Source organism: Trichoplusia ni, chromosome 2, assembly GCF_003590095.1.
Source record: "Trichoplusia ni isolate ovarian cell line Hi5 chromosome 2, tn1, whole genome shotgun sequence".
Classification (NCBI taxonomy): Eukaryota; Metazoa; Arthropoda; class Insecta; order Lepidoptera; family Noctuidae; genus Trichoplusia; species Trichoplusia ni.
In genome coordinates this window covers 13753551-13777742 of record NC_039479.1, presented here as the reverse complement: position 1 = coordinate 13777742, position 24192 = coordinate 13753551, and the positions used below count along the sequence as shown (strand labels likewise).

Below are 24192 nucleotides of genomic sequence, written 5' to 3'. Positions count from 1 at the left end.
TTACCTATGATCTTTTTTTTCCCAGCGACAAAGTTCAACATTTTGAGCTTTATCGCTACATATCACATGACCAGATTTGTCGCTGCAAACGAGCGACTGCAAAGGCAGTAGCTCAAGATTTTCAGCTTTGTCGCTACCTTTCCGGCAACCTTATTTTGTCGCTTTTTCGAGACGCGGGAAATTTAAAAATGGAGTCACGTGATCAGATCGCGAGCAACGAGTGACCATGAGGTTACGCCTTAAGAAGTTTTTAATATTTTTGTCTTCGAGAGTAGCATGAATATGCTAGGCATAATATGCCTGAAATGAGAATATGAGATGGAAAGGGATGCAAACCTATTATGTTTGCATCCCTTTCCATCTCACAGCATGAGTTTTATTTATTTGGTCACACTTTGGTGTGCTACTCTATTACATGAATAGTGTCATTTCGACATGACACTGACAGATATCAAGTAAAGTAAAACAGTCGGTTGAAAAACAATTGCAGATCTTTTTGAACACTAAAATAATTTATTCTGAACCCGTGTATCATTTCAATAAGAACTAAAAAACCGCCTTACGTTCTAGTTTTATTATATTATATATTTTAGCCAGTATTTTTATTATTTAAACAATGTCAGCTGTGAGATTTATGTTAGGTTCCTCATCTTTATTATCAAAGAGGTTATTCACGCTTCCATTAAGTAACGCAAAATACATTTCTGCTTGCAATATTAAGGCAGCGCACCTAAAGGGTAAGTATTATACCAAATCTGAGAACTTAAAATTATTTTTTACACATTATTAAAAATTCATTAAACTTTTATTACGAAAACTTTACTTAACAAAAAGCCGGTGTGATGCAATTAAAATAATATTGAATCAATTAATAAAATAATTTATACTTTTTTCATTTCCTTTCTTAAACGCAGGGGCAATTGGAATAAATTATGCAAACTATAGTACTGTCACTGAGCAAAAACCAGAGCAAAAGCAGCAGAAAGAAACTGTAAAAGGTCCTACTGAGAAAAGAGAGTTTCAAGCTGAAACTCGTATGTTATTAGACATTGTTGCAAGATCACTGTACTCAGACAAAGAAGTGGGTATATCTTGAAAATACACATTCCATATCTGTTACTCATCCTTTTTCTATTACTTATCAATATTGTCTATCATCAACAAATTTGAAGCTGGACACTTGTTGTACTCTTTTCCTTCCTTGTCTCTTCCTTTTCCTATAGTTGGTCTATGTACATTCTTCTATGTCTTCCTCTTCTTCCTTGAAAATTGATATATCCTATGATTATAATCAAAATCAAAATCAAAATCAAAAAGTTATTATTTCAAATAGGCCGTATCTCAGGCACTTTTAAAACGTTATATTACTGACTCTAGTTGCACGGTTCCAAAGTGTCATTCTTATAAATGTCTTCATTATTTCATATATCAAGTATTATTTTACTACATCTTATTTTGCTTTTTTACAGGTTTTTATCAGAGAGTTAATTTCAAATGCAAGTGATGCATTGGAAAAGTTCCGTTACTTAACTGTGAGTTCTGGCGCTGAGAATGAAAAACTTGCAGAAACTGATAGGCCACTAGAAATTCGATTATCAACTGACAAGCAGAACAGGACAATTACTATTCAGGTATATTTTAGAACCAACATTCTTTAAACTATAAAAACTGGTATTAAGAGTTCATAAAAATATTAAATGTTATGAACTCTTTTTGCAGGATTCTGGCATTGGCATGACAAAAGATGAGCTTACACAGAACTTGGGAACTATAGCTCGTTCAGGCTCCAAATCCTTTATAGAGGAAATCAAAAAGAAGGGTGCTGACGAGGCCAATTCTATAATAGGACAGTTTGGTGTTGGTTTCTATTCAGCCTTCATGGTGGCTGATAGAATTGAAGTCTACACAAGAAGCAGCAAGATTGACTCACAAGGTTACAAATGGACATCAGACGGGTAAACATTATATGTATACTTATGCTTTATTTTATTATAAAATTTTAAATACTGCATTTAGACTCACAAAAACTGTCGTATTTATATTGTAATAAGAAACTAAATAAATGTGGACAAAACATTTGTGGTATGTATATTTAAAAGGCAAACTACTTGTTTCAGCTCTGGCATGTATGAAATACAAGAAGCCGATGGAGTGCCAATTGGTACAAAAATAATAGTACACTTAAAAACTGACTGCCGAGAATTTGCTGATGATGACACAGTGCAAAGTAAGCAGAGTATAAAAGTAGGATTATTTAATCATTAATGTCTTTGAGTAATTATTTAAAATCTTATTTTTTTCGTGTTTTAGACATAATAAAGAAATACAGCAACTTTGTGAGCAGTCCTATATTTTTAAATGAAACACAAGTTAACTCTATTAAGGTATGTACTGTGCTTTAATGAACTGTCTTCATTGCTTAATATATTTATTACACAAAAAATGTTTACTAATTTAATTATCTTATAATCATTTACATTTAATTTATTTTAGCCTCTTTGGTTGATGGAACCAAAAGAAGTAACAATGGAACAACACATAGAGTTCTATAAATATATCAGCCAGGCTTATGACAAACCCAGATTTACACTTCACTACAAAACTGATGCTCCCCTCAGCATCAGATCCATATTATATGTGCCGGAAGGCAAACCTGGTCTCTTTGAACTATCGCGAGATACCGACGTTGGAGTTGCCCTGTACTCAAGAAAGATATTGATCAAGAGCAAGGCTGAAAACATTTTGCCTAAATGGTTGAGATTTGTTAAAGGTAAAATCTTGAATAGACTTTGAAAACTTTCGTATATACAATTGCCTAAACTTTCTTCTAAACAACGATTACATTAGCATTTAGAAAAACTTATCAAAGGCTGAATAAAAATTACCATACAATAAGAATATACGCATTATTAACTGTCGGAATATTTATGATTTCCAGGTGTTGTGGATTCCGAAGATATTCCATTGAATCTTAGTAGGGAGCTATTGCAGAACAGTGCACTCATATTGTAAGTTTGTCAAAGAACACTTATAAAGACAGAAGACAACCTAACTTAACATGTCTAATTTTCACTTTTTATTTATTTTTAGGAAACTGAAAACTGTACTCACAAACCGCTTCCTTAAATTTATGATTGATATGTCTAATAAAGATACTGTGGGTTATGAAGCCTTCTATAAAGAATACTCTATATTCCTTAAAGAAGGCATTGTTACTAGTCAAAGCCCAATTGAAAAAGTAAGTGCTAAAAAAATCAAATTAAAAATATACATATGTAGTTCTAGAGTGAAGTACTAAATATTTCTTTTTTTTTCAGGAAGAAATAGCCAAACTGCTCCGCTTTGAATCCTCTAAACTCCCGAGCGGGCAAAGGACATCACTGTCTGAGTATATTTCCCGTCAAAAGGAAGATCAGAAGACAGTTTACTATCTGGCCGCTCCTAGGTATGGTGTTTGGGTCAATATAATATTAATGAAAATACTTTTTGACCGTCCAAGTATTACGTAACGCAATTTTTGAAGCTTGAGACCCTCCCTGTCCCCTATGTAACGCATCGTAACGTTTTTCTATACCCCCTCCCTAAACGTGACGTAACATTTTACATTTTCCCAGAAAAAAATAGACGAAAAGGGTTGCGGCTTTGGAAGAATCAAAATCCCTAGTCTTATATTTGAATATAAATAACGCGTTGTATAAACACCCCCTGCTGTCCTTACGTTACCCACCGTAACGTTTTAAAAACTCCTCATCCCCCCTAAATTGCGTTATGTAATACTTGTTAGCGTTCTCTGATGCGTTCAGCAAATATCAGACTTTACCGACGTATTACGTCATCCACGTCTCTGTATCGGTATAGGGCTTTGCGTTGCAAATCTTCATACAGGTTGCGTGCTTCCGCCGGCCACGGCGGGTAAGCCTATTTAACACCTAACAGCAAATCAGCTACTTGTATTATATCTGTTGTTAAATTTAACAATGTGATTGTGAGTCTGTGTACAGATTCTCAATTTATTACTTTTCACTCACAGCCGTGCCCTAGCTGAAACCTCACCATACTACGAGTCTCTCAAGAAACGCGACGTCGAAGTATTGTTCTGCTATGAAATGTATGATGAGCTGGTGCTGCTTGAACTCAAAGAGTTTAACAACAGGACTCTGGTCTCCATAGAGAATGATATGCAGTCAGATTCTAAGGATGCAGCTGATAATATTATTGGTATGTAGACACGTTAAATAACTTCTATTTCCTCATTGAATCGGCTGTCGTTTATTATTCGTGGAAAAGGCTTAATGGAATGGTGACTAATTTTATGCCATATAATAAATCAGACATGTTTTTTAGGTGGAGATGCACTACAACAAACTCAAGTAGATGAAATCATTACATTCCTGAAATCTCATTTAGCTGGCAAAATATTTGAGGTTAAAACAACTAAGAAGTTGGACACTCATCCATGTGTCATCACGGTACAAGAAATGGCGGCAGCGCGACACTTCGTTCGTACTCAGGCTCAAAATCTTTCGGAAGAAAACAGATTTGCTCTTCTCAGACCGCATCTAGAAATTAATCCAAAGTGAGTTTACTTATAAGGTTTAATATATCTAAATTATTTTATTCCTTTAAAAAATAAAAATAACACTATTGACTATCTGTACCACCAATATAATACTTTAAAATTTGTTTCTAGGCACCCTATCATCAAGAAGCTTCACAAACTGCTTTCCTCTGATAAACTATTGGCTGACATGGTAGCAGAGCAACTATTTGCCAATGCTATGGTTACTGCTGGACTCATATTGGATCCTAGGAGCCTTATTGTACACATTAACGATCTCCTAGTTAAAGCTTTAGATAAACATTAGACTTATTTTAATTTGAGAATTATAAAAATAAAATGAATTTTATTGTTTCAGTTTAAAGTTGTATTTTTTATTTATTTAATTGTTTCTCCTTTCGTATATCTCCAGTAAAATACTGGTATAGTGGGACTGGTAATTACTTTGTAGTTTGTTCACATAATTACCTGTTCAATGTTTTGGTACTACCATGGTACTACTGAGTTAACGGTAGTTAGGTATAGTTTAGTTTACAGATTTAGTTTCGCAAATGAACTATCTGTAAAACTCAGTACAGTAGTAGGTAAGTGTATACCTAATAGTTACTATTCCGATGCAATGCTACTATTTTGGAAATTTAAAATGTACTCTGTTAATGCTACTTAGAAAAGTATTTCACAAATGGGAGGGAATCAGACGTTTGTTTCGCAAGATTTTTAGGTTTAGTTTGAAAAAGGATCCTAAATCACTGGCGCTTGCTAAGATATTTCTGGCGTGTCCATAGGCCTATAGCGCCAAGCTGAATTCTAAAGTAAATAGCAACCTTATTATTTAATTGACAATATTCCTAGCATGGTATGAACGTAGCATCATGGCAATTATATTAATATTTAATGTAAAACATTAACAAGAACACTTCTATATGGAAGAAAATCCTCTGAATAATTTGTTTTTAAAAGGACAAAGAGCGTTAAATACATTACATAAAACGGAACACAGCCATAAACTCATACGGCAGCTGCAGATCGGGAAGAGAATAGACAAAACTGAAGAACCGTTGTGGATTATGGACGCATCCATTGAAGTTTATTGCCTAACTGTGAACGAACCAAAAGCTAACTTCAGCTGGATAAACGGAACGTAGCGTCTCGGTTAGCTTGCTTTTGCGTGCGACTTGCGGCATTTTTACGGGTCAGGGCGGCTTTTTGTTGTAAATCGTATTTTAAACTAGTTTATATTGTCCTCTTACCGTGATTGTGTACCAATAAAACATCTTATATGTTGCAACACATTCAAGTAAGTGTAAAGTGTTCATAAATATTAGTAAACCTTTATTTTAGCATTGCTTGTTTCGTTTCTAGCGATTTTACAATTTTATGAATGTAATCACTCCTTGCGTTGTTTCAACATAGCTTATAGTAAGATAATACTACACAGTTTTTTTATTTTGAGTTTTCGACGATAATGTTAGAAGTATAATCTAAGCACTGTGTTTTTATTTCTAAATTATTATCACCGCGTAGGTATGAGCACTATGGATATAAACAAGGTGGAATATGAGGATGATAATAAAACATTAGACAAGAAGCAGATTGAAGCGGAGGAGAAGGAAGTAATGCTAAAAGCCGAGGACGAGAATGGCGATGCCACGGACCTAAAGGCAGATGACGGGCCTGTGAAGGCGGCGCTCTCCGGGGACCTCACGGAGCACGGCCGTGAAGTTAAACCCAAGTTCATACCCATTGGGGCTATTAAAATGCCAGGATTCTTTACCAAGAATTCTGACAAAGATAAATCGAAGGTACTACATGCATACTTTAAGTAAATTAAATCAGCACAATCACAACTTACTTTTTTAAGACTTTTTTGTAAATGTTTTTTTTTTGTCCTAAGGATGAAGAAGTGGCCATAGAAAAAGATACTGAAAACGAAAAGACAGATGAAAGCCTAAAAGCGAAAGAGAACAAGTTCCAGTTCCTGCAGAAATTCACAAAGTTTTTGCAACATCCTGATAATGAAAATGGTGAGTTTTTTAAAAACTAACTGCTACTTTAGACACATTTGTGATAATTATAAGAAGCAGTTCTAATATGTTGTATTTTATTATTTTAAACTTGAAAGTGTTCATATCAAGAAAGAAGAGTCATCTTTAAAACTTTGTCCAATTGACTATACATAAAGTATGAAAAGTTCCTACTCAAAAAACTACTTTTTTTGTAGAAAATAAAGAAGAACGCAAGAAAGGTTTATTCAACATAAGATATCCAAGGGTTTTCCAAAAAAGAGGCAGTGCACCTAACAATGCTGATGCTACTCTAGCCTCCATGGAGACGTTGGATGATAAGCTGGACACCCCTAATGATGGCATGGAGACAGTCAAACTTGAACCTGTTGTAAGTCCTTAATATTTACCTACTTATTTATTATAAGTAGTCACATTAACCAATCATGAGTATATAAATGGGAATATCAAATCAAAATAAGTTTCAAAAAATTTTTTGAAACTTATTTTAATTGCTATTTGAAAAAAAAACTATATTCTTGCTACTCATCTAGTTTTTTAGACTTTAGTCTTTACATAAAAGTGATATTTGTTCTGCATTAAGATTATAAGTAAGAGTAGAGAGAGTTCTTCTACTAACATGACTTATTTCTGGTATTTCCCCCACACATGATTAGCAGTGAGATAAGTTCATAAGTTTGTCAGGATGTGATGCACTTTGCCCATTTGTTTTTGTAAACAAAAACCCACAGATACAAATGCATCGAAACCTACCTAATATTATTCTCATTTTGATTAAAACATGTATTATTCATTCTAAAAACTGATTATAAAGTTATAAATAATTTAAAGTGTTTGTAACATTAAAAGTATTTCAATCTCCAAAATTCTCATAAAACTTGTACTAGCAAACTAATAACAAAAGGTTATGGGTGTGATATACCATGAAAAAGTAATTTGAATAGGGTTTAACAATGGAACTTTCCCCTCTTCCAAATCAATAAATTTACAATTGTATAAAATAACTTCACTATTATTAGTACCAATAATTCCCTGTATCAAATTGTGTTAACACCAATTAAAGCTGTTATTTTCATTTGTCCTTTAGTATAGTTATACTCACAACAATATTCTTTTTAGGAACTTGAAGAAGGAAAAGTGGCTACAAAGCTGCCATTAAAGGAAAGGATTCGACAAAAGAAATTTATTATAGGTAAGATCATTATTTTTTTAAATTTGATTTCCCTTTATTCTTACAAAGCAAAACTAAACAACAAGGTATGTTGTGACAATATCTTCAGAAATACTGTTTTGCTTAATAAGAAGTACACAATACTTACAAAGTCATTTAATAATTATTAACGTAATTTGTCTTTCACAGATGATATTGTTGTTGCTGGGATAGTGGTTCTGGTTCTTATAGTAGTCATCATAGGCATCATAATAGGAGCTCATGCTGGCCCGCCTGTAGAGCGCCCTCTTCGTCTCGGCCGCTACATCACCACCTTCTCTAGTTGTGGTCCTGTTGAAGGGTAAGTGAATACTTTAAACATTAATAATCATTTATGACACAGGGTGCAACTTATATCTGCCAAACATTTGAATGTTATTCTTACCTAAAATAATGTTTTTCTTTTACAGAATTTTGGATGAAGGAGTGTACAAGTTTTATAGTATTCCCTATGCTGTACCACCAGTCGGCAACAAGAGATTCACATACGCTCAACCTTTAAACAATCTTTCCTCTTGTTGGAATGGCACCTTAGATGCTCGGAACAGAGGGCCCTTATGCTTGCAGTTCTTGGAAAATGCTACGATTACGGGTGATGAAGACTGCTTGACCCTCGATGTAGTCACTCCTCACGTAAGATATGATTCGCCATTACCTGTAGTTATTTTGATTGGAGCTAACTCTCTAGCAGGAGGAATAAGCCCTGCTCAACCTTCTGCATTATATGCTCGCACCAAAGAAGTAGTTTTCGTACGTCCTAATTTTAGACTGGGTCCATTTGGTTTCTTAGCACTTGACATTTTATCGAAAAGTAGGTACCCACCTACCTCAGGTAACTATGGACTCAGTGATTTATTGATGGCATTGAAGTGGGTTCACTTGAATATTAAGCATTTTGGAGGCGATCCCCAGTCAGTCACTTTATTAGGTCATAGAGCTGGAGCCACCTTGACCGCTGCTTTGACTACTGTTAGCCAAGCTCATAAACTATATTCTCGTGTGTGGCTCTCGTCTTCTTCCGTTATATTCCCAGGTGAACCCCTAGAACAATCCCAAAAGTTAAACACAAGGTTCAAGGAAATGACAAAATGTAATGATGTTGATTGTTTACGACATATCTCTGCAACAGAAATTCTCACCCCCGATATCTGGTTGGAGAATTACATCGGCACCATGCCCATCAACACTGAGACCAAACATTCCTTGTTGGTATTAGATGGAGAGTTACTAAGAGTTCATGCTTACGAAAGTTGGGATACCCAAAAAGAGGCTAAAAAGTCTGGTAAAGACAAATTCAAACCAATGGTATTTGGTACTACTCAACATTCTAGTCACTCAGATCTCCTACGAAACAAGCATTTAACTTGGACGGCTGATATAGTCGAGAAAATGGTTAACGATAGTGTGATTGGCGAAAAGAATTTGACGGCAGCCGTGTTTACCCACCTGAATAAAACTTACGAGGGTTTGATTGAACTCATATCATCCATTCGGACATTGTGTCCATTGGTTAGTCTCGCTAGCTTGCGCCTGGCTGTTCCTATGTATGTCGTGCAAGGGTCAGGTGCCGGCGGTGGAGCGGGTGGATCGGGGATAGCCGGCATCAATGCTGATGTGGAGGCTATTCTCGGAACGTTTGATTCGGAAATGCCAGAGCAGCGTCGATACATGGCAGCTATGCAGCAGCTGTTCTACTATTATGTATGGCATGGCCATCTACCCGGACCTGAAAGTGGTTTAATTCAAGTGGGACAAGATTTGCTCCCTCTTAGTGGCCTGCCTCTTTGTGACTTACTTATCAGGGAAGATATAGTACCGAGATATGCACACATTGACTAATCTGTTTAGAGGAAGTTATGACGCCTAAAATGAACTTGCCACGGTTTTGTTATCGAATAATAATATCTTGCCCCACTCTATATTTAGTAGTATATTTTATAGTCTTGTCACTGTCTATTGTCTTTGTTTTTTATATACCTAATATTTACAAATTTATTTGGTCTCAGAATTAACTCGAGAAAATTGAAAAAACCTGGACAAAATACTCTTTGTATGTTTATGATTATTTATAATTAGTATCGTAAAGTACAAAATTTTACCATTGACATGAATCTATTTTCGTAGATTAAGAAATAAACCCGTGAATGGTTACACCATATGAACAATGATAATTTAATGTTAGGTTTAAACAAGTGAGACTGAGAACATTGCACTTTGAAACTATTGATCTCACATGATCATGCGGTCTCTTTTTTTATTTCGTATGCATTATAAGGTACGTTGATCTAAATTGTTTTAGTTACCTTTATTTTTATAAATATTTTGCTTTTATACGAACGTATATATTATGTATTTATAATGTATTTACATGGTAAGGACATTTTGATCTTGAGATAAAAGCTGGACACAACAAAATCAAAACATCGAAAAGAAAAAACGGAAGAGACTTAATTCATAAGACTGACGCATTTTACTTTTAAAGTTATACATATTGCTTTACATGTTGCATATGACACTAATTCTTCCCAGTACAAAGCACATACATTTAGAAATGCCAAAATAATTCTTCCATTATCAAATATAAACCATTTCAAGATCAATGTCCTGACTAACTAGGCTAAGGATAATCGCATTATTCATCTGCAGTGAGAATAGACGTAGTTTTTGTGTGTGAAATAAATTGATATGCTTTTATATACAAAATACTCTTAGTACGTATACATCACATTTTGTACCACCTTTTTATACCAAAACTATTTGATTTAATATTGTAAGAGTCAGTATACATATTAACTATATGTAATGGAGTCAGCCCTCACCATTAAGAGATTTTCGAATGTGCATTTAGCAGCTAGAATACATTATTTTTAAGTATCCTTTTCTTAAAATTATGAACTTCACGGTATTAACTTGGACTAGGTATCTATGATCTCCTATTATTTTGCTTTAAAAAGCAAATGCATTTCTATTTAAGCACTCTCTAATAATTAAGGTAACAATGTCATTACGAATTAAACTACCTGAATGCTACTCATGTCAGTGTTTAAGCATAGCGCATTTTATCATAACATTTTTTATTTCATAAGTTTGACATGTCGTTGTTTCAATATTATACTTGAGCTATAGGTAAGGGCTGACTTGATAGATTAACTTTTGATGTCCGTGTTTTGATAGTACTTATATAATTAAGTGACAGTCTCAAAGTATGTATTTGTGATTTTACAAAGTCTGATCAATCCAAAGAAATGTTAAACAATGAGCAGCATTAAAATTGCTATATAAGTTAAGTTATTTATGTGTTAATATTGTATTGTAGTACGCTGTACGCAGGGAATCTCCATATCGAAATACTCGTGTGTCGCCAAAACGCTTTATGTGATTAAGTTATTACTGCACTAGCGCTAACTGTAGCATAGATACAATTTTGTGTAATTTTGTAAATTGATCATAATAAATTGGTGTAAGACTGATATCTTATTTTATTAGTATGTAGCTACAATTCCCTATTTTACCGTTCAATTATCCTTTTTAAAGTCAAATATTTCCTTTTGTTACGATTTGAATAAGTGAAGTTTGTAGACGGAACTGTTTGCATTTAAAGTTGAGTCTTGAAAGACGTTAGGTAGGAGGTGTAATGTATTATGTTCAGAATCGAACGAGAAAAGTTAGTCATTTGCAGGTAATGAATGGGGGTCGTTCATAACGCTTTTATTTGCAAGATAGATAGGTACCATTCAAAATTAAGAAGTCTGTATTTGTTTGCTTGTTAAAGTTAAAAGACAACATTTGGAATACCCGACCTTGATAATATTTCGGAGATCGGAAGGTTCGGAGGTTCTCAATTAGTCTGCATTTTATGTTTGTTACCACAGAACCTCGTACTCGAACCGAATTGGTATTTGATTCTTACATTTTTTTGTTTGGTTTTACATTTTCGTGTTAAGGGAAAAATAAACAATTAATTTTGGAAAATAATTTATTACATTACACACTACAATAAATAGTTATACCAGTTGTATATAAAAATGCCAACATAATATTGAATAAGTATCGGCCAGAATAATAATAAAATATTTCTACAAAATAAACAAACCCAGATGAAAACTGAAACTTCAAATAAATTATCGAACAATGACAATATTAAAAATATTAGCTTTTTGGTAAACAATGCATAACATGGATTTAGGTAATGAAAATTTAACAACCACAAAATTAAAATACATGCATATTCATGTTAATGATAGCATAACAATCGTCCATGATATTCTCAATAGATACTGCGATAAAGCCTCAATGATTACGCTCCCTCAAAGGAGATATAACGGCTTGCAGGTTCTCCTTGCCCAATTTGCAGGACTTACGCATAACAGATGGTGATTTAGGTTTGTATTGATACTGCTCTGAGTCTTTCTTCATTTTGTCAATTATTGAAGACTGCTTTGCCACTGTCATGGTGAGTTCCTCGTTTTCTTGACGGAGCAAAGATAATTCGACAACCAACGATTGCTGATCTTGAATCTAGAAATAAGAACATAAATAAGTATTCTGTTGACCATACTTGACGATTAATGTTTTAGCAACTATGTGTTGCAAATATACCTGTTTCTGAAGACATTGGTTTTCAGTTTCCAGTCGGTTGATCTCCGATGCGGCTTGGGCTAGGAGAACGCGCGACTGCTCCGCCGCCGCAGTCGCCTGCCCTGCATGCTCCGTAGCCAATTCACACAACTTCCTTTTTTTCTCAACCTAAATCAAATAATTTTAAATAAATATATTTAAGCTAATGTTGAAACTGAATATTAAACTTTTAGGTTTAACTGCGAATATTACGAACCTCTTCGCGAAGCAAATATATTTGAGAACTTGACTCCTTTTTCAACAGTTCTACATCTTCTATCAATTCGTTTTTTATGGAGCCGAGTTCACGATAGGCTTCTTTCTCTACATTTTGCAAACTTTCTATGAGAGAAACATTGTGCTCCATGATACGAGTGTGTTCCTTGGCTAAAGCTGCCTTTGATTTAAGGATGTTTACTAATGCTTCCTTATACTCATTACATTCCATGGCAGTATTGTTTAGTGTAGACTTGTAATTGGCAAGCTCATTTTCTAAAATCTCCTTCGAATTTGTTAATGTCTGTATTTGGTCTTCCAAATGTTCCAGCTCATTGTCAGATTCTCTCAGACGCATTGTGAGCACTTGGACAATATCCCTTGTCACAGATAGAGATGTTTCAAATTTCGTTTTTTCCTTAACAGCCTTGTCTACTTCTACAGTCAGTTTATTTATTTCGTTTTCAAAATCAATAAGTTTTCTTTTAGGCTCCTCTTTGATGTCATCTCTTTCTTTGATAAGTGCAAATTTTTCATTGTTTAGAGAAATATTATCATTTTTTATGTTGTTGAGTTCTTTTTGAAGTATCATTTTTTCTTCTTCAGCCATGGTGATCTTATATTTGAGGTCCTTAATTTCGTTTTCTAGATATTGTATAGTCTTCTGCTGCTGAGTGTACAGATCGTGGATATTACGGCTGCGTTCTTCGAACTGAATCTCACAAAGCCGCAACTTCTCGCGTGTAGCCTCATCTATCTGCTCGATCTTAGCTTTAATTTCATTGTCCTTGTTAATCAGCTCTTGTTGTAGCTCCTGAACAGCCTCATATTTTTCCTTGACTAATTGGTTTTTGATAGCCTCAATGACACTTTTATAGTTTAATTTAATATTTTCCTGGTCAGTTTTGCTTTTAATCATAATTGCTTGCTTCTCTTCTTCTAGTTTTGTCTTCAAAGATTCTAATTCTACTTTATACTCGCGTCTAATGCTCTCGTTAGCTTCCAACGCGAGGGCATGGTGTCCTTTCACCATTTCAAGTCTTTGGCGAGTTTCATCTAAATCTGTCTCTGCATTAGTCAATTTCTGTTGCAAATCTTGGCATAAACTGTCTCTTATAGTAATAACTTCTTCAACAGACCTCAATGCTAATTGTTTGTCAGTGACTTCTTGCTCCAATTTTTCACATTGCTTCTCCAAATCGTCTATTTTATCTTTTAATTCCTTAACAGTATAATTCCCATTTATTTCAACAACTGAATCATGTTCCTGAGTTCCATCTTCTAAGGTGATCTGAGAAAATTGCTTTCCCAATTTATTACAACTGTATTGGGTCATTTCTTCCAATTGTTTTTCTAACTGTGAAACTTTACTTTTGAATTCTTCAATTTGTTTTGTGTATTCAGATATAGTGTGGTCTTTGTTTCTGAAAAAGATTTAATTGTGATTTAAATGCAGATGATGCTCCCAGATGCTTAATAGTAAAAACATACTTTAAAAAAGTAATTTTAATTATAATAATATTGGGACATTAATTACCTAATTTCTACTTCCTGAGCTTTGATAAGTTCTGTATGTGTCTCAGTTTTGTTCTTAGGAAAATTTACCTCACTCCTTTTTTTGAGACTAGTTGGAAGTTTTGTAGCAATTGATGACTTTATTGGTTTAGGCTGTAAATAAGTTAATAAAGTTATATTTAAATTTACACACGACTTTACATTGTTGTGAATATGTACAGACTTAATTAATAAAATTTAAACATAATTCTGAAGACAAAATACATGAAAATGTTTTGAACAGATTTTTTAGCTTTTACTTAGGAAATAACTAAGGAATAATGATACATTCAGCATAATTAAAAATACACACTTCACATATGAAATATTTAAAACATTTTGTGTTGGCGACTGAACAACAAGTATTGGGAACTTTGTAGTTACCTCATGGAGCAAAGTTTAATTTCTCTATCACAAAATATCCTTATGAATGAAAGCAAATACTTACTGTAGCGAATGATTTAACACTATGCACAGAACTGCACTGTGACTGTGCATCATGGTTGGTTTTAGCTGATGGGCCTTTAGGTGTAGCAAGTGGTTTAGCTTTGGTTGCTGACAATGGTGGCTTGGTAATAACTTTAGGTTTCTCATTTTCTTGCTTCTTAATTTGGTTTTTACCAGGCACTACAAAATAAAAATATATTAGGTGTAATAATTGTAGACAGTATAGTTTAGATGCATACTCAGTAATATAATAATAATAAAAGTAAGGAAGTATACTAAAAAACACATATTTTAAGAATTTCCTTAGTTTAAGGATTATGAAGGTAAATTGACAGGTATATGTGACTATAGCAGTCTCAGTTTTATTATGTAAATTATCGAACAGCTGAGTTACTCAACTATGGTACGGGGGTAAATTGTTAATTAATAAATAATGCAAAATACAGATATTATTATCTCACAGTTTGTTTACCATCACTAAAACAACTTATTTAGAATAGGCATACAATATTGCGTATGACTGTTAGATAGCAAGGCATTTTGCCGCGAAATAATTGTGCAAAATAGTTGTAAATTAGGAAAATTTATCAATAAAATAAGACTTACCAATAGGTTCAAATCGCTTTGCCTTCGAAAACATTATCAATAATTTTGAAAATAACGATTTTAGAGTACTAACTCAGTCATGAATAGCGCGTACAATAAATTCTAATCCAAGTAACCGTCAACGTTCAGTCTCAAAATGAATAAACCGACGGGGGTTGGGGTGAATCAATGTTGGATGCGCGCGTAAATTATTATTATTTACTTGTTTTGTTTGCCTTTGCACCCCTCGATCTCGATCAGACGGTGACCGTTAAAAACCGTTCCGTACTACGGAAGATGCAACCGCTTGTCTACAAGAAAATAGACAAAAAATATACCTATTCATTTTGCTAGACTTGGAACCTATGAAATTAAATATAATATAAAGGTAAAGATTTTTATTGAAAAAAATAATAATAATATTCCCATGGACTAGCCGGACAAGAATATTATTTAGAGTGAAATAGTAGGTTTGTTTTCACAGTCAATTTAGTCCTGTCTCGTACGTATACATATGCATTTACATGTGCGTACGGAAGCTTCTTATAATATAGTTTAGTGTGTAACTGGATAAAAGGATTTTCCCGTCCGTTTACTAGTTTATGTCATAGTATATTGGCTTATTGACTATTGTTCTAGTAAGTCTAGCTGACCCGGGACCCGGCAGACGTCGTTTCGTCATAATATTTTAATTTGGCAATTTCGTATGGAGGTTAACATAACCTTCAAATAAAACTAAAATGTTAGGGATGGGCAGCCCTTGTCACTTAATGGTAAATAATAATAGCCGATTCTGCACATAAAGTTCAATAAAAATCGGTCAATCCACCTCGGCGACTACAGTAACTAACATTGTAAAACGAGATTTTTTCGTATAAGATTTAAAGATTATTCATTTGGCATGAAGTAGAACATGTTTTAAATAAAACGAACAAATGCAGAATATAAAATTTATTATCTATTATCTAGTCAATTCCGTTACATTGAAGGAGGAGGAGGTGGAACAGGTAACAATGGGGGTGGTGGTGGCACTCCCATCATAGGTGCTCCAGGCGGAGGAGGCAGGCGCATGCCATGGTTCTCCCACATCTTGGGCGGCGGCGGCGGCATACGCAAAGGCTCCATTTTAAAAGCAAACTGCAGGAAGAACTGCTTTGTGTCTTTATTCCAGTGAGTCCAGAACTTTGAGTCATGTTTCTCCACTTCTCTGCTTGGCACTTTAAAAGCTATGGTCTCATAAGGCTCTGCTGCAAATAGTAGATACTGCCACCTGCGGTCTGGTGGCTCTATTTTTTGTTCATAGGCTGACATAAAACGGTGTCTTGGTTGCACACCTTCAGCAATTTCTGAAATAAATGTAATAAAATTAATCGAAATCTCTGTCCAGTTAAAACTGAGGGTGTCCTGCCCTGTCCAAAATTAATCAATATTTATTATTTGATTTCCTACATCCTATCTTGACAGTGGACATTTTATGAGGCCTTCTTTATGTATCTAGATTTCTGTTTCTAATTTTGGCCATATTAAATTGGGCCATAATACTAGGCTAAATTATTGTTAACTAACTAAGTTACTCGTATTTTTATTTGGTTATGATAACTAAATACAGTTTTAGGTTATGGCTAAACAAAAATAAAACTTCAAGCTTCATATATTAGAAATACATACCTGGGTAATCAACTTGAAACAGTAAACTTTGTTGACCATTTTCAGGGTCTTTTTGCTTAGTAACTCGGTAACCAGGTCTTCCAATCTTTACAAACTTCTTAGGTTCTATGCGAGGTTTCTCAGGAGCTAGTTGCTGAGGTGCTTCTTTTGCTTCTTTAGCCGCTCTACGAGCTAAGTTAGCCTGATGCTTTTTACCTTGAGTGTGCGCTAAATAACTTCCCTCATTGTTGTGGAGAGTTAAACAAAGCTTACATTCGTATGAACCTGAAATGAGATCGGATTATTACTACTGCAGCCAACCAAAAACAGTACTACATCCGAGCTGATAAGAGCTGTTTAGATATTTTATATACATATGAAATACGTACCCAAATGATTTTTCATAAAATAAGGATCCTTATTCAAATCTATGGTTTCTAAGGCGAGCTGGCGAAGTCTTTCGCGTCGGTCTCGATTGCTTTCTGACCATGACGCTACTCCTCCTCCTCCGGTTTTGCCACCAGGTCGATTTTGGAAATCCATGGTAAACTTATTTATCTATCTATAGTCCAGATTTAACAAAATCTACTCGTGCAAAGCCATCAAGTAAATAAGCAACACGTTCCGACAATTTGCGTTTGCGGCTGACGCTATTGTTGACAATTGACATAGGCATAAAAATGACAAATGGCAAGTGACATTTTTATAATTAATGCTGCCATTAAAATAAATTTTAAAGAACAGTACCTTTTTAGAAAATTAAAAACGAAAGTATTTGGATTTAATGACTAGGTATAATATGCTAGAGAGTTTATTCGGGGCTTCGTTAGGAATTGTAGGTTTTCTATAATACTGGATCAATTGACTATTATCCTGAGAAATTACAAAAGTGTATACTTACTTGGAGAATGTCAACATGGACTGGTTACTTCAAAGAAATTGTATTCAGAGTATAATTTTAGGGTTAGTTTAATTATTTAGTTTCTGCAGGACAGGCAAACGAAAATGTTACCACATAAAAATAACAAACTGTATGCTTGAAATATGTAAAAAACGCACCTGGAAATACAAAGTTATGTCAACTGTCAAAGTGCGTTTGCCGATTCCTTTTCTTTTGTCAAAATAGGCGGAAGGTACTGTCAGCCATAAAAATCTAAAATTATTAAAGTAATCTATGAGATTAATAGACTTTTGACCGTAAATTACTATTCTAAATAGTAATCCCATTAATGTCACCACGTTATTTTGTCAATGTTGCTGAAAGTGAAGATATACATTTGAAATAACCTAAGTGCTTATATTGTGTCTTGTTTTTAGGTAGTGCCTCAAGATGTTGATGCCAAAACAGAACCGTGTTTCTATCTATGAATACCTCTTCAAAGAGGGAGTCATGGTAGCCAAGAAAGACTACCATGCCCCTAAACACCCCGATCTTGAGAAGATTCCTAACCTCCAAGTTATTAAGGCTATGCAGTCCCTCAAATCGAGAGGATACGTCAAGGAACAATTCGCCTGGAGGCATTTCTACTGGTATGTGTATAATTTATTATATATTAAAGACTAGTTACAAACATAAAATAAATGTTTACATGTACTCTTTGAAGTCAATAGTGATATTACTATTCTTATTCAGAGCTGTTATCCTCTAGGCCCTTTTAATTCATGATTATGATTCTATTGACTTCTGTGTAGAAGTCATAATAATTTCTACTGGTACATCTCTGTATTTGAATTCTTCAGGTACCTTACCAACGAGGGTATCGAGTACCTGAGAATCTTCTTGCACCTGCCCCCTGAAATCGTGCCCGCGACCCTGAAGCGTTCCGTCCGCGCTGAGACAGTCCGCCGCGGCGCTGTCGGCCGCCCTGACGCGCCCGCTCGCTCCGCCGAGGACCGCTCTGCGTACCGTCGCGCACCCACCACACCAGCAGCCCACGACAAGAAGGCTGATGTTGGTCCTGGTTCAGCTGATGTTGAATTTGTAAGTTTTTCTTACCAAATACAGTCCAAAGTGGTTTACTACACTGTGTTGTCTTGAACCTGATTTCAGACAGATAGTAGATAGAAAATCTTTTCATATTTACAAAAGTCTGATTGTAAAACTATTAAAACATTGTATGGTGTCTGTAACAGTGTAACACCTTGTTTATTCGTGTTCTTCTCCTTTTTCAGAGAGGAGGTTTCGGACGAGGCAGGCCTGCACCCTAATAATTAAGAATAAAAAAATTATGTAAAGTTGTGATTTTATTTTCAAGTCATGTCCTTTTATTTTTAAAATTGCTTTTGTCTTTATACAAAAATGCCTAAAACAATTTGATTTAAATAAGTAGAACCTAAAAGAAATTGTACAAACTGTAGTTATTAAGTATTTCCAAGCTATACTGTAGTGTTTTATGAATCAGGAAATGAGTAATTGGTAAATTTTGAATCCTCAGTGTTTTTTTTTAATACTGGCACATTCTGGCAAGCATTTACTAAACATCAAAATGTTATTGACTTGCATCTTATTTTCTACTTGAAGTATGCTAACTAAAAAAAAAATACAGACAACATCACATACATTGTTCCGAACCCAAAGTAAGTTGCTAAAGCACTTGTGTTATGGAATTCAGATACAACGAAGGTACCACAAACACCCAGACCCGAGACAATGTAGAAATGTGAATTTTTACATTGACCCGACCGGGGATCGAACCCGGGACCTCAGAGCTAGCGACACCTTGAAACCGGTGCGTACGCCACTCGACCACGGAGGTCGTCAAACTACTTATTTCGTTGAACTGCTCTGCTTACTACCTACTTATAAAAAACTACATTGTGTTGTGGCTGGTCGCTACCATGAAATGGTGATCTAGGAAACACGTTGAATAAATAGCTGATATTTATGAAGAATTACTCATTCCTTTGTGTACCCAGTGTTTATTTAAGTGCGAATCGACTATGCTGCACTGAAGATTCCCTATAAGTAGGATAAAAATATACTAATCGTTTAGGTTACGAATTAGTAGGTACCCACCCTAAAAATTGAGAGCGAATGAAGAATGGGAGAAAAACTGAACCAATTTCGCAATTTCTTTTTTTATGACACTCATATTGAACTTCGAAGATGGTTCTTACAGAAATATAAATTACTGAGAGCCTAAAAAGAGGTTCTACTGCTAGGCGGTGCAAGGTTCGCCGGATCCAGTTTTATATAAAACCAATTACCTATTTTTTTTGTTATGAGTTGTCTATATTTTAATATATAAAGCTGGAGAGTTTGTTTGTTTGTTTGAACGCGCTAATCTCAGGAACTACTGGTCCAAATTGAAAAATTCTTTTTGTGTTGAATAGACCATTCATCGAGGAAATCTTTAGGCTATGATCCATTACGCTGCGACTAATAGGAGCTAAGATACAATGGAAAATGTGAAAAAAAAACGGCCTAAATCATAACTTATATCTTCTACCCACGGGGACGAAGTCGCGGGCAACAGCTAATATGTTATAAAGTCTGGGAGGAAAGATCTGGATTGGGGATAAATAATACTGCTTAATTAAAGTTATTTTGCATTTAAATAGACAGAATTACTCTTGAAATAAACCGTAGAAATAAAAGCATGGCGACATATTTATCGACATCAATCTAATTAAAAAATAATAGAAACTGAAAATAATTTATTCCAAATAATCTACAAGACTCCTATATAAACTCCTCAGTTGGTAATTATTTAATATGACTAAATTTTACATGATTTATATTTTTGTCTGTTGTTATTATATGTTGTGAACTTTGGGGTTAGGTGGTTTGGGGAATTCTCCAATTTTGTCCATGTAGTATTGGTGAGCACGGAATGGCTTTAGTTCCCAAGGTACTTGGTTTTCCATTTCGGTGAGGGTTACGCCAAGGTCCTCCAACGTCGGAAGGTTCTCATCCACAACATCTGTAGTAGCTTCCTATAAAATTAATTTCCAATTATTGTGCTGGCAAAATGCTTAGGACAATATGAATACTGAATAGTGCCAAATTTAATCCGATTTCCATTCATTAATCAGGAATTGTCAACGGTGGAATGGAGGGCCTGAACCACTACATATCATTAGCTTTATATAAAGTTTATCTGTGCTGGTGTTAGATTACCAATTAAGCTACAAAAAAGCTATTACGACTGACGTACAAATCAAACTCCGGTATATTTATATGCCAAGCTAGAAAAATACTTTGGGGGAGGCCTACGTTCAGCAGTGGACGGCGATAGGCTGAGATGATGATGATGATGATGATGAAACTAGAAAAATATTTAAAAATATTACCTTTTCAATGGATTCCCAGTGCAAGCCGCCCAAGGGGTACGCAGGTGAAATCAAGTTGACCAACATAACCTTCAGTGGGAAAAAAATAGGATCATATTTCATGTCGTAACGAACATAGCCCCATTTTTCATCTTTGCGCATAAGAGCGTAGAACCAGTCCACTAGATCAGCTAGCAGATATCTTTTAGGTCTGAAAAAATAATAAATAGTATTGTAATTCTTCATAGCAATTCATAGAGTAGTAATAGTATCAGTCACTTGATATAAAAGATTGCCATAAAAATATTGAAGAGAATTGGGTAAAAATCTAAAAATCATAAAAAAAAGGTTGGATTATCCTGGAGACGAAGACGTCAAGCCATCGTGTGAGAATCCAAACAAATAAAAAAAAAGCCAATAAACAAATGATTACCAATGAACTTACCCAACAGCTTGGTAAACTTGGCACTTGGTGTCCGGGTCGCGAAGAGCATTCAGAATGCCTTGAGCGACGTCCGACACGTACACGGGCTGCTTGACGGTCTCCAGTCCGTTCTTGTACAGAGGCAGGAATTTTCCGTTAATACGGAACTTGGAAGCGAAAGATCTGGATAAAAAAATATATTTTAATGAATTAGTTTAGTAGGATAAAAATTAACAGAGTGCGTCAAACTTCCCCCTAACTATTGCCGGGTTCGAACCACGTATAGTAAATTAAAATAGGCACCGATTGTGAACACGCATACTGAAAGCCCACGAGTGATCTTGAAGCTATGCGGCACTCTTTGCCAATAGGTACGCGTAGCCCATTGTTGATTAAGTTTGAACGAAAAAGTACGCGTTGAAAAATATAATAAACTGTGTGCTTCACAGTTGATGAAAGAAAATGTGTTTTTGAATTTGTCTCTTAAATTGGTAACAGGTAAGTAATGATATTAATATTATAGAAAGGCTACTTCATACTTTAAAAGGTTTTTTTCCATGATCTATGTTTTGACAGAGCATTACTAGGTGGACATAAATTTCTTTGCTTTAAATATAAACCACAAATACCTTAATACCCTAGTATTAGATCTGTACTCAGAAATAAATGCTTGTATAATCATAAATAGTAAAATACAAAAATACTTATTGGACTAAATATCATGTATTTGAATTGAATAGCCTTATTACTTTGTATAAAGCACAAAGCACAATCAACCAATCATAACTGGGACTAGTTTTATTAAATCAACCAATAAAGGGTTAGTAATCAAATTTTGTACAGGATGATCATATATGATACAATGAGTACCTCAAGAATCTGTCCTCAGCGCCATAGATATCAGAGGCCCGGAACACAGTAGCCATGGGAAACTCCTCTCTTACAGCGCACTCTCCCAGATACTTGCTAATCTTGTACATGGAAGGCCTTCTCAAAACCAATGGTTTAGGAGTGTCAGAGCCATTTAGGTACGACACATGAATGAATCGTTCCACACCCATTTCACGAGCAATCCTGTAAACAATTTGTGAATTAAGATTTCCCAATTGGTCTGTCTACCAGTTCTATATGTATCTGTTATGCAAATTTCTTGTACATACAATTGAGTGAAAAGAGACAAAGAAAAGAAAGAAAATTTAGAACAAGATATCTTTAATATGTCATTGATGATTTGCTTTACCTTTAGACACCCCATGTGCACTTACAGGAATAGCATTTACAGGGTTTGCATTGTGCATACTAAAGATGCACAATTTTGAACAAAATTCATCATTACAAAAAATGTCAATAAACAATGTCCTGTCCCTAGTATGAAACAATTAAATAGATTTCAATTGTTTGTCAATTTTGTCACCTTGCAATACGTCTAGGGCCCTCTACATGCACATCCATGTATTTGAAGTTTTTAGTTTCATAATCACGACCAACAAGATTGATAACCACATTGGAGTATTGCATAGATTTAGCAATGGACTCTTCATCACGGATGTCGTATGGAGTGAAGAGCACTTGTCCTAAGTCCCCAGCCACCTTCAACCTATTGGCATCGTAGAAATCACCCCGGTATGGCAGGATCATCTGTAATTATACCAAAACCAATACAATTATTGACAAAAATTTTTAGATTTCAAATATTATAAAGTGGTGCAAATTTTATTTTAACATTCATCATACAATCTAATGTGAAAACCAAGATTGCCTTACAAACTTTCAGATAAAGTAATATTTTGAAATTTACCTGTGTGCCATTCTTGCCCAGTTTGTTGCAAACATATCGACCCAGGAAACCGGTGCAGCCAAATACGGTTGCTACCACGCCGTTAAAACTTGCGCGGCCTCCAGTGCCTCTCTTATATGCGGCCAGGTTAGGCCTGCCATCCGTACTGTAGAAGGACGATTTGATGTAAACAACGCTCAGTGACCCCGTGGCGGCTGAAAGTATTTTTATAAAAGTTTACGTCTATAATATTATCTATCGCAAATGAAAAAAACACTGATAAATCTTGTCGCGATTTCAAGTCAAACTGGCACTTCTATGATCGTTTAAACAATTATGTAAGAGTAAACTGATGTGATAGCAAAACTTGCATGTGTTTTTTAAAACTTACGCTTTATTTTACTGACGAACTGGCCTGAGAGAGCGACTGGAGCCATTTTTAGCCCAGTATTATCGTGCTTTTTACAAATATAAATATCCGATTCCCATCAAAGGGATCGAAATACACGAAGTAAAACTTTTGTCAATGAAATTTGACAGATGACAACAACAGATGACTGACATAATTTGTATTTGGTGTTGCCACGAAGCATTTTTACTTTTTAACCTTAACAAACTAAATCATATATAAGACAAATTAAGTACATGTTTGACCATGTCCTCAAACTGTCTATTCGCAATTTACGTAATTGCGAATGCTTTTTTCTGATTTTGATCTTAAGTTCTCTCGAAGTCTTTTCATTGTAAACTGATAGCTATATGAATAGCGGTTCGGCAATTACTTGCGATACAGTAAACGTTTTACTTCTACATATAGAATTAATAATTGCTGCTGAAATGTGTGAAAAAAGATGTTGCGAT

General features: G+C 34.8%; 6 protein-coding genes across 6 annotated transcripts; 3 read left to right on the top strand and 3 right to left on the bottom strand.

The window, feature by feature from the left end:
- The first annotated feature begins 438 nt into the window (after nt 1-438).
- LOC113508241 (heat shock protein 75 kDa, mitochondrial) lies at nt 439-4922 on the top strand. Its single transcript, XM_026891197.1, has 13 exons — nt 439-737; nt 915-1081; nt 1470-1631; nt 1720-1955; nt 2118-2227; nt 2311-2384; nt 2494-2770; nt 2939-3008; nt 3091-3238; nt 3318-3445; nt 4031-4218; nt 4345-4576; nt 4691-4922. The coding sequence occupies exons 1-13, from the start codon at nt 617-619 to the stop codon at nt 4863-4865; spliced, it is 2088 nt and encodes a 695-aa protein (XP_026746998.1). The 5' UTR covers nt 439-616; the 3' UTR covers nt 4866-4922.
- Nucleotides 4923-5638: 716 nt separating this feature from the next.
- Nucleotides 5639-11262, top strand: LOC113508235 (neurotactin). Its single transcript, XM_026891194.1, has 7 exons — nt 5639-5855; nt 6083-6360; nt 6453-6582; nt 6780-6952; nt 7702-7774; nt 7943-8093; nt 8203-11262. The coding sequence occupies exons 2-7, from the start codon at nt 6085-6087 to the stop codon at nt 9629-9631; spliced, it is 2232 nt and encodes a 743-aa protein (XP_026746995.1). The 5' UTR covers nt 5639-5855; nt 6083-6084; the 3' UTR covers nt 9632-11262.
- Nucleotides 11263-11874: 612 nt separating this feature from the next.
- Nucleotides 11875-15513, bottom strand: LOC113508205 (citron Rho-interacting kinase-like). The gene is made up of 6 exons (XM_026891164.1): nt 15233-15513; nt 14628-14806; nt 14163-14293; nt 12627-14049; nt 12392-12538; nt 11875-12310 (listed from the first exon to the last, which is right to left on the bottom strand). The coding sequence occupies exons 1-6, from the start codon at nt 15264-15266 to the stop codon at nt 12083-12085; spliced, it is 2142 nt and encodes a 713-aa protein (XP_026746965.1). The 5' UTR covers nt 15267-15513; the 3' UTR covers nt 11875-12082.
- Nucleotides 15514-16147: 634 nt separating this feature from the next.
- On the bottom strand, nt 16148-17530 carry LOC113508222 (splicing factor 3A subunit 2). The gene is made up of 3 exons (XM_026891180.1): nt 17248-17530; nt 16880-17143; nt 16148-16557 (listed from the first exon to the last, which is right to left on the bottom strand). The coding sequence occupies exons 1-3, from the start codon at nt 17399-17401 to the stop codon at nt 16190-16192; spliced, it is 786 nt and encodes a 261-aa protein (XP_026746981.1). The 5' UTR covers nt 17402-17530; the 3' UTR covers nt 16148-16189.
- Nucleotides 17531-17908: 378 nt separating this feature from the next.
- On the top strand, nt 17909-19093 carry LOC113508227 (40S ribosomal protein S10). The gene is made up of 4 exons (XM_026891185.1): nt 17909-17991; nt 18176-18388; nt 18599-18839; nt 19031-19093. The coding sequence occupies exons 2-4, from the start codon at nt 18189-18191 to the stop codon at nt 19064-19066; spliced, it is 477 nt and encodes a 158-aa protein (XP_026746986.1). The 5' UTR covers nt 17909-17991; nt 18176-18188; the 3' UTR covers nt 19067-19093.
- A 1407-nt stretch (nt 19094-20500) lies between these two features.
- LOC113508214 (NADH dehydrogenase [ubiquinone] 1 alpha subcomplex subunit 9, mitochondrial) lies at nt 20501-23874 on the bottom strand. The gene is made up of 7 exons (XM_026891170.1): nt 23723-23874; nt 23353-23546; nt 22969-23192; nt 22425-22628; nt 21576-21737; nt 21152-21341; nt 20501-20794 (listed from the first exon to the last, which is right to left on the bottom strand). The coding sequence occupies exons 1-7, from the start codon at nt 23766-23768 to the stop codon at nt 20615-20617; spliced, it is 1200 nt and encodes a 399-aa protein (XP_026746971.1). The 5' UTR covers nt 23769-23874; the 3' UTR covers nt 20501-20614.
- Between the last annotated feature and the right edge of the window lie 318 nt (nt 23875-24192).

Coding starts and splice junctions, on each gene's coding strand:
- LOC113508205 (XM_026891164.1), bottom strand. CDS start 15,266: ATGTTTTCGAAGGCAAAGCGATTTGAACCTATTG. Junction 14,050..14,162: donor GCTCAGGAAGTAGAAATTAG/GTAATTAATGTC, acceptor AATCTTTTTCAG/AAACAAAGACCACACTATAT. Junction 12,539..12,626: donor TATATTTGCTTCGCGAAGAG/GTTCGTAATATT, acceptor TATTTGATTTAG/GTTGAGAAAAAAAGGAAGTT.
- LOC113508235 (XM_026891194.1), top strand. CDS start 6,085: ATGAGCACTATGGATATAAACAAGGTGGAATATGAGGATGATAATAAA. Junction 6,361..6,452: donor CTGACAAAGATAAATCGAAG/GTACTACATGCA, acceptor TTTTGTCCTAAG/GATGAAGAAGTGGCCATAGA. Junction 8,094..8,202: donor AGTTGTGGTCCTGTTGAAGG/GTAAGTGAATAC, acceptor TTTCTTTTACAG/AATTTTGGATGAAGGAGTGT.
- LOC113508214 (XM_026891170.1), bottom strand. CDS start 23,768: ATGGCTCCAGTCGCTCTCTCAGGCCAGTTCGTCAGTAAAATAAAGC. Junction 22,629..22,968: donor GGCCCTAGACGTATTGCAAG/GTGACAAAATTG, acceptor AATTGTTTACAG/GATTGCTCGTGAAATGGGTG. Junction 21,738..22,424: donor GCTGAGGACAGATTCTTGAG/GTACTCATTGTA, acceptor TTTTTTATCCAG/ATCTTTCGCTTCCAAGTTCC.
- LOC113508227 (XM_026891185.1), top strand. CDS start 18,189: ATGTTGATGCCAAAACAGAACCGTGTTTCTATCTATGAATACCTCTTC. Junction 18,389..18,598: donor GCCTGGAGGCATTTCTACTG/GTATGTGTATAA, acceptor TGAATTCTTCAG/GTACCTTACCAACGAGGGTA. Junction 18,840..19,030: donor GTTCAGCTGATGTTGAATTT/GTAAGTTTTTCT, acceptor CTCCTTTTTCAG/AGAGGAGGTTTCGGACGAGG.
- LOC113508222 (XM_026891180.1), bottom strand. CDS start 17,401: ATGGATTTCCAAAATCGACCTGGTGGCAAAACCGGAGGAGGAGGAGTA. Junction 17,144..17,247: donor TTTTATGAAAAATCATTTGG/GTACGTATTTCA, acceptor ATCTCATTTCAG/GTTCATACGAATGTAAGCTT. Junction 16,558..16,879: donor GTTTCAAGTTGATTACCCAG/GTATGTATTTCT, acceptor CATTTATTTCAG/AAATTGCTGAAGGTGTGCAA.
- LOC113508241 (XM_026891197.1), top strand. CDS start 617: ATGTCAGCTGTGAGATTTATGTTAGGTTCCTCATCTTTATTATCAAAG. Junction 1,632..1,719: donor ACAGGACAATTACTATTCAG/GTATATTTTAGA, acceptor CTCTTTTTGCAG/GATTCTGGCATTGGCATGAC. Junction 2,771..2,938: donor ATGGTTGAGATTTGTTAAAG/GTAAAATCTTGA, acceptor TATGATTTCCAG/GTGTTGTGGATTCCGAAGAT.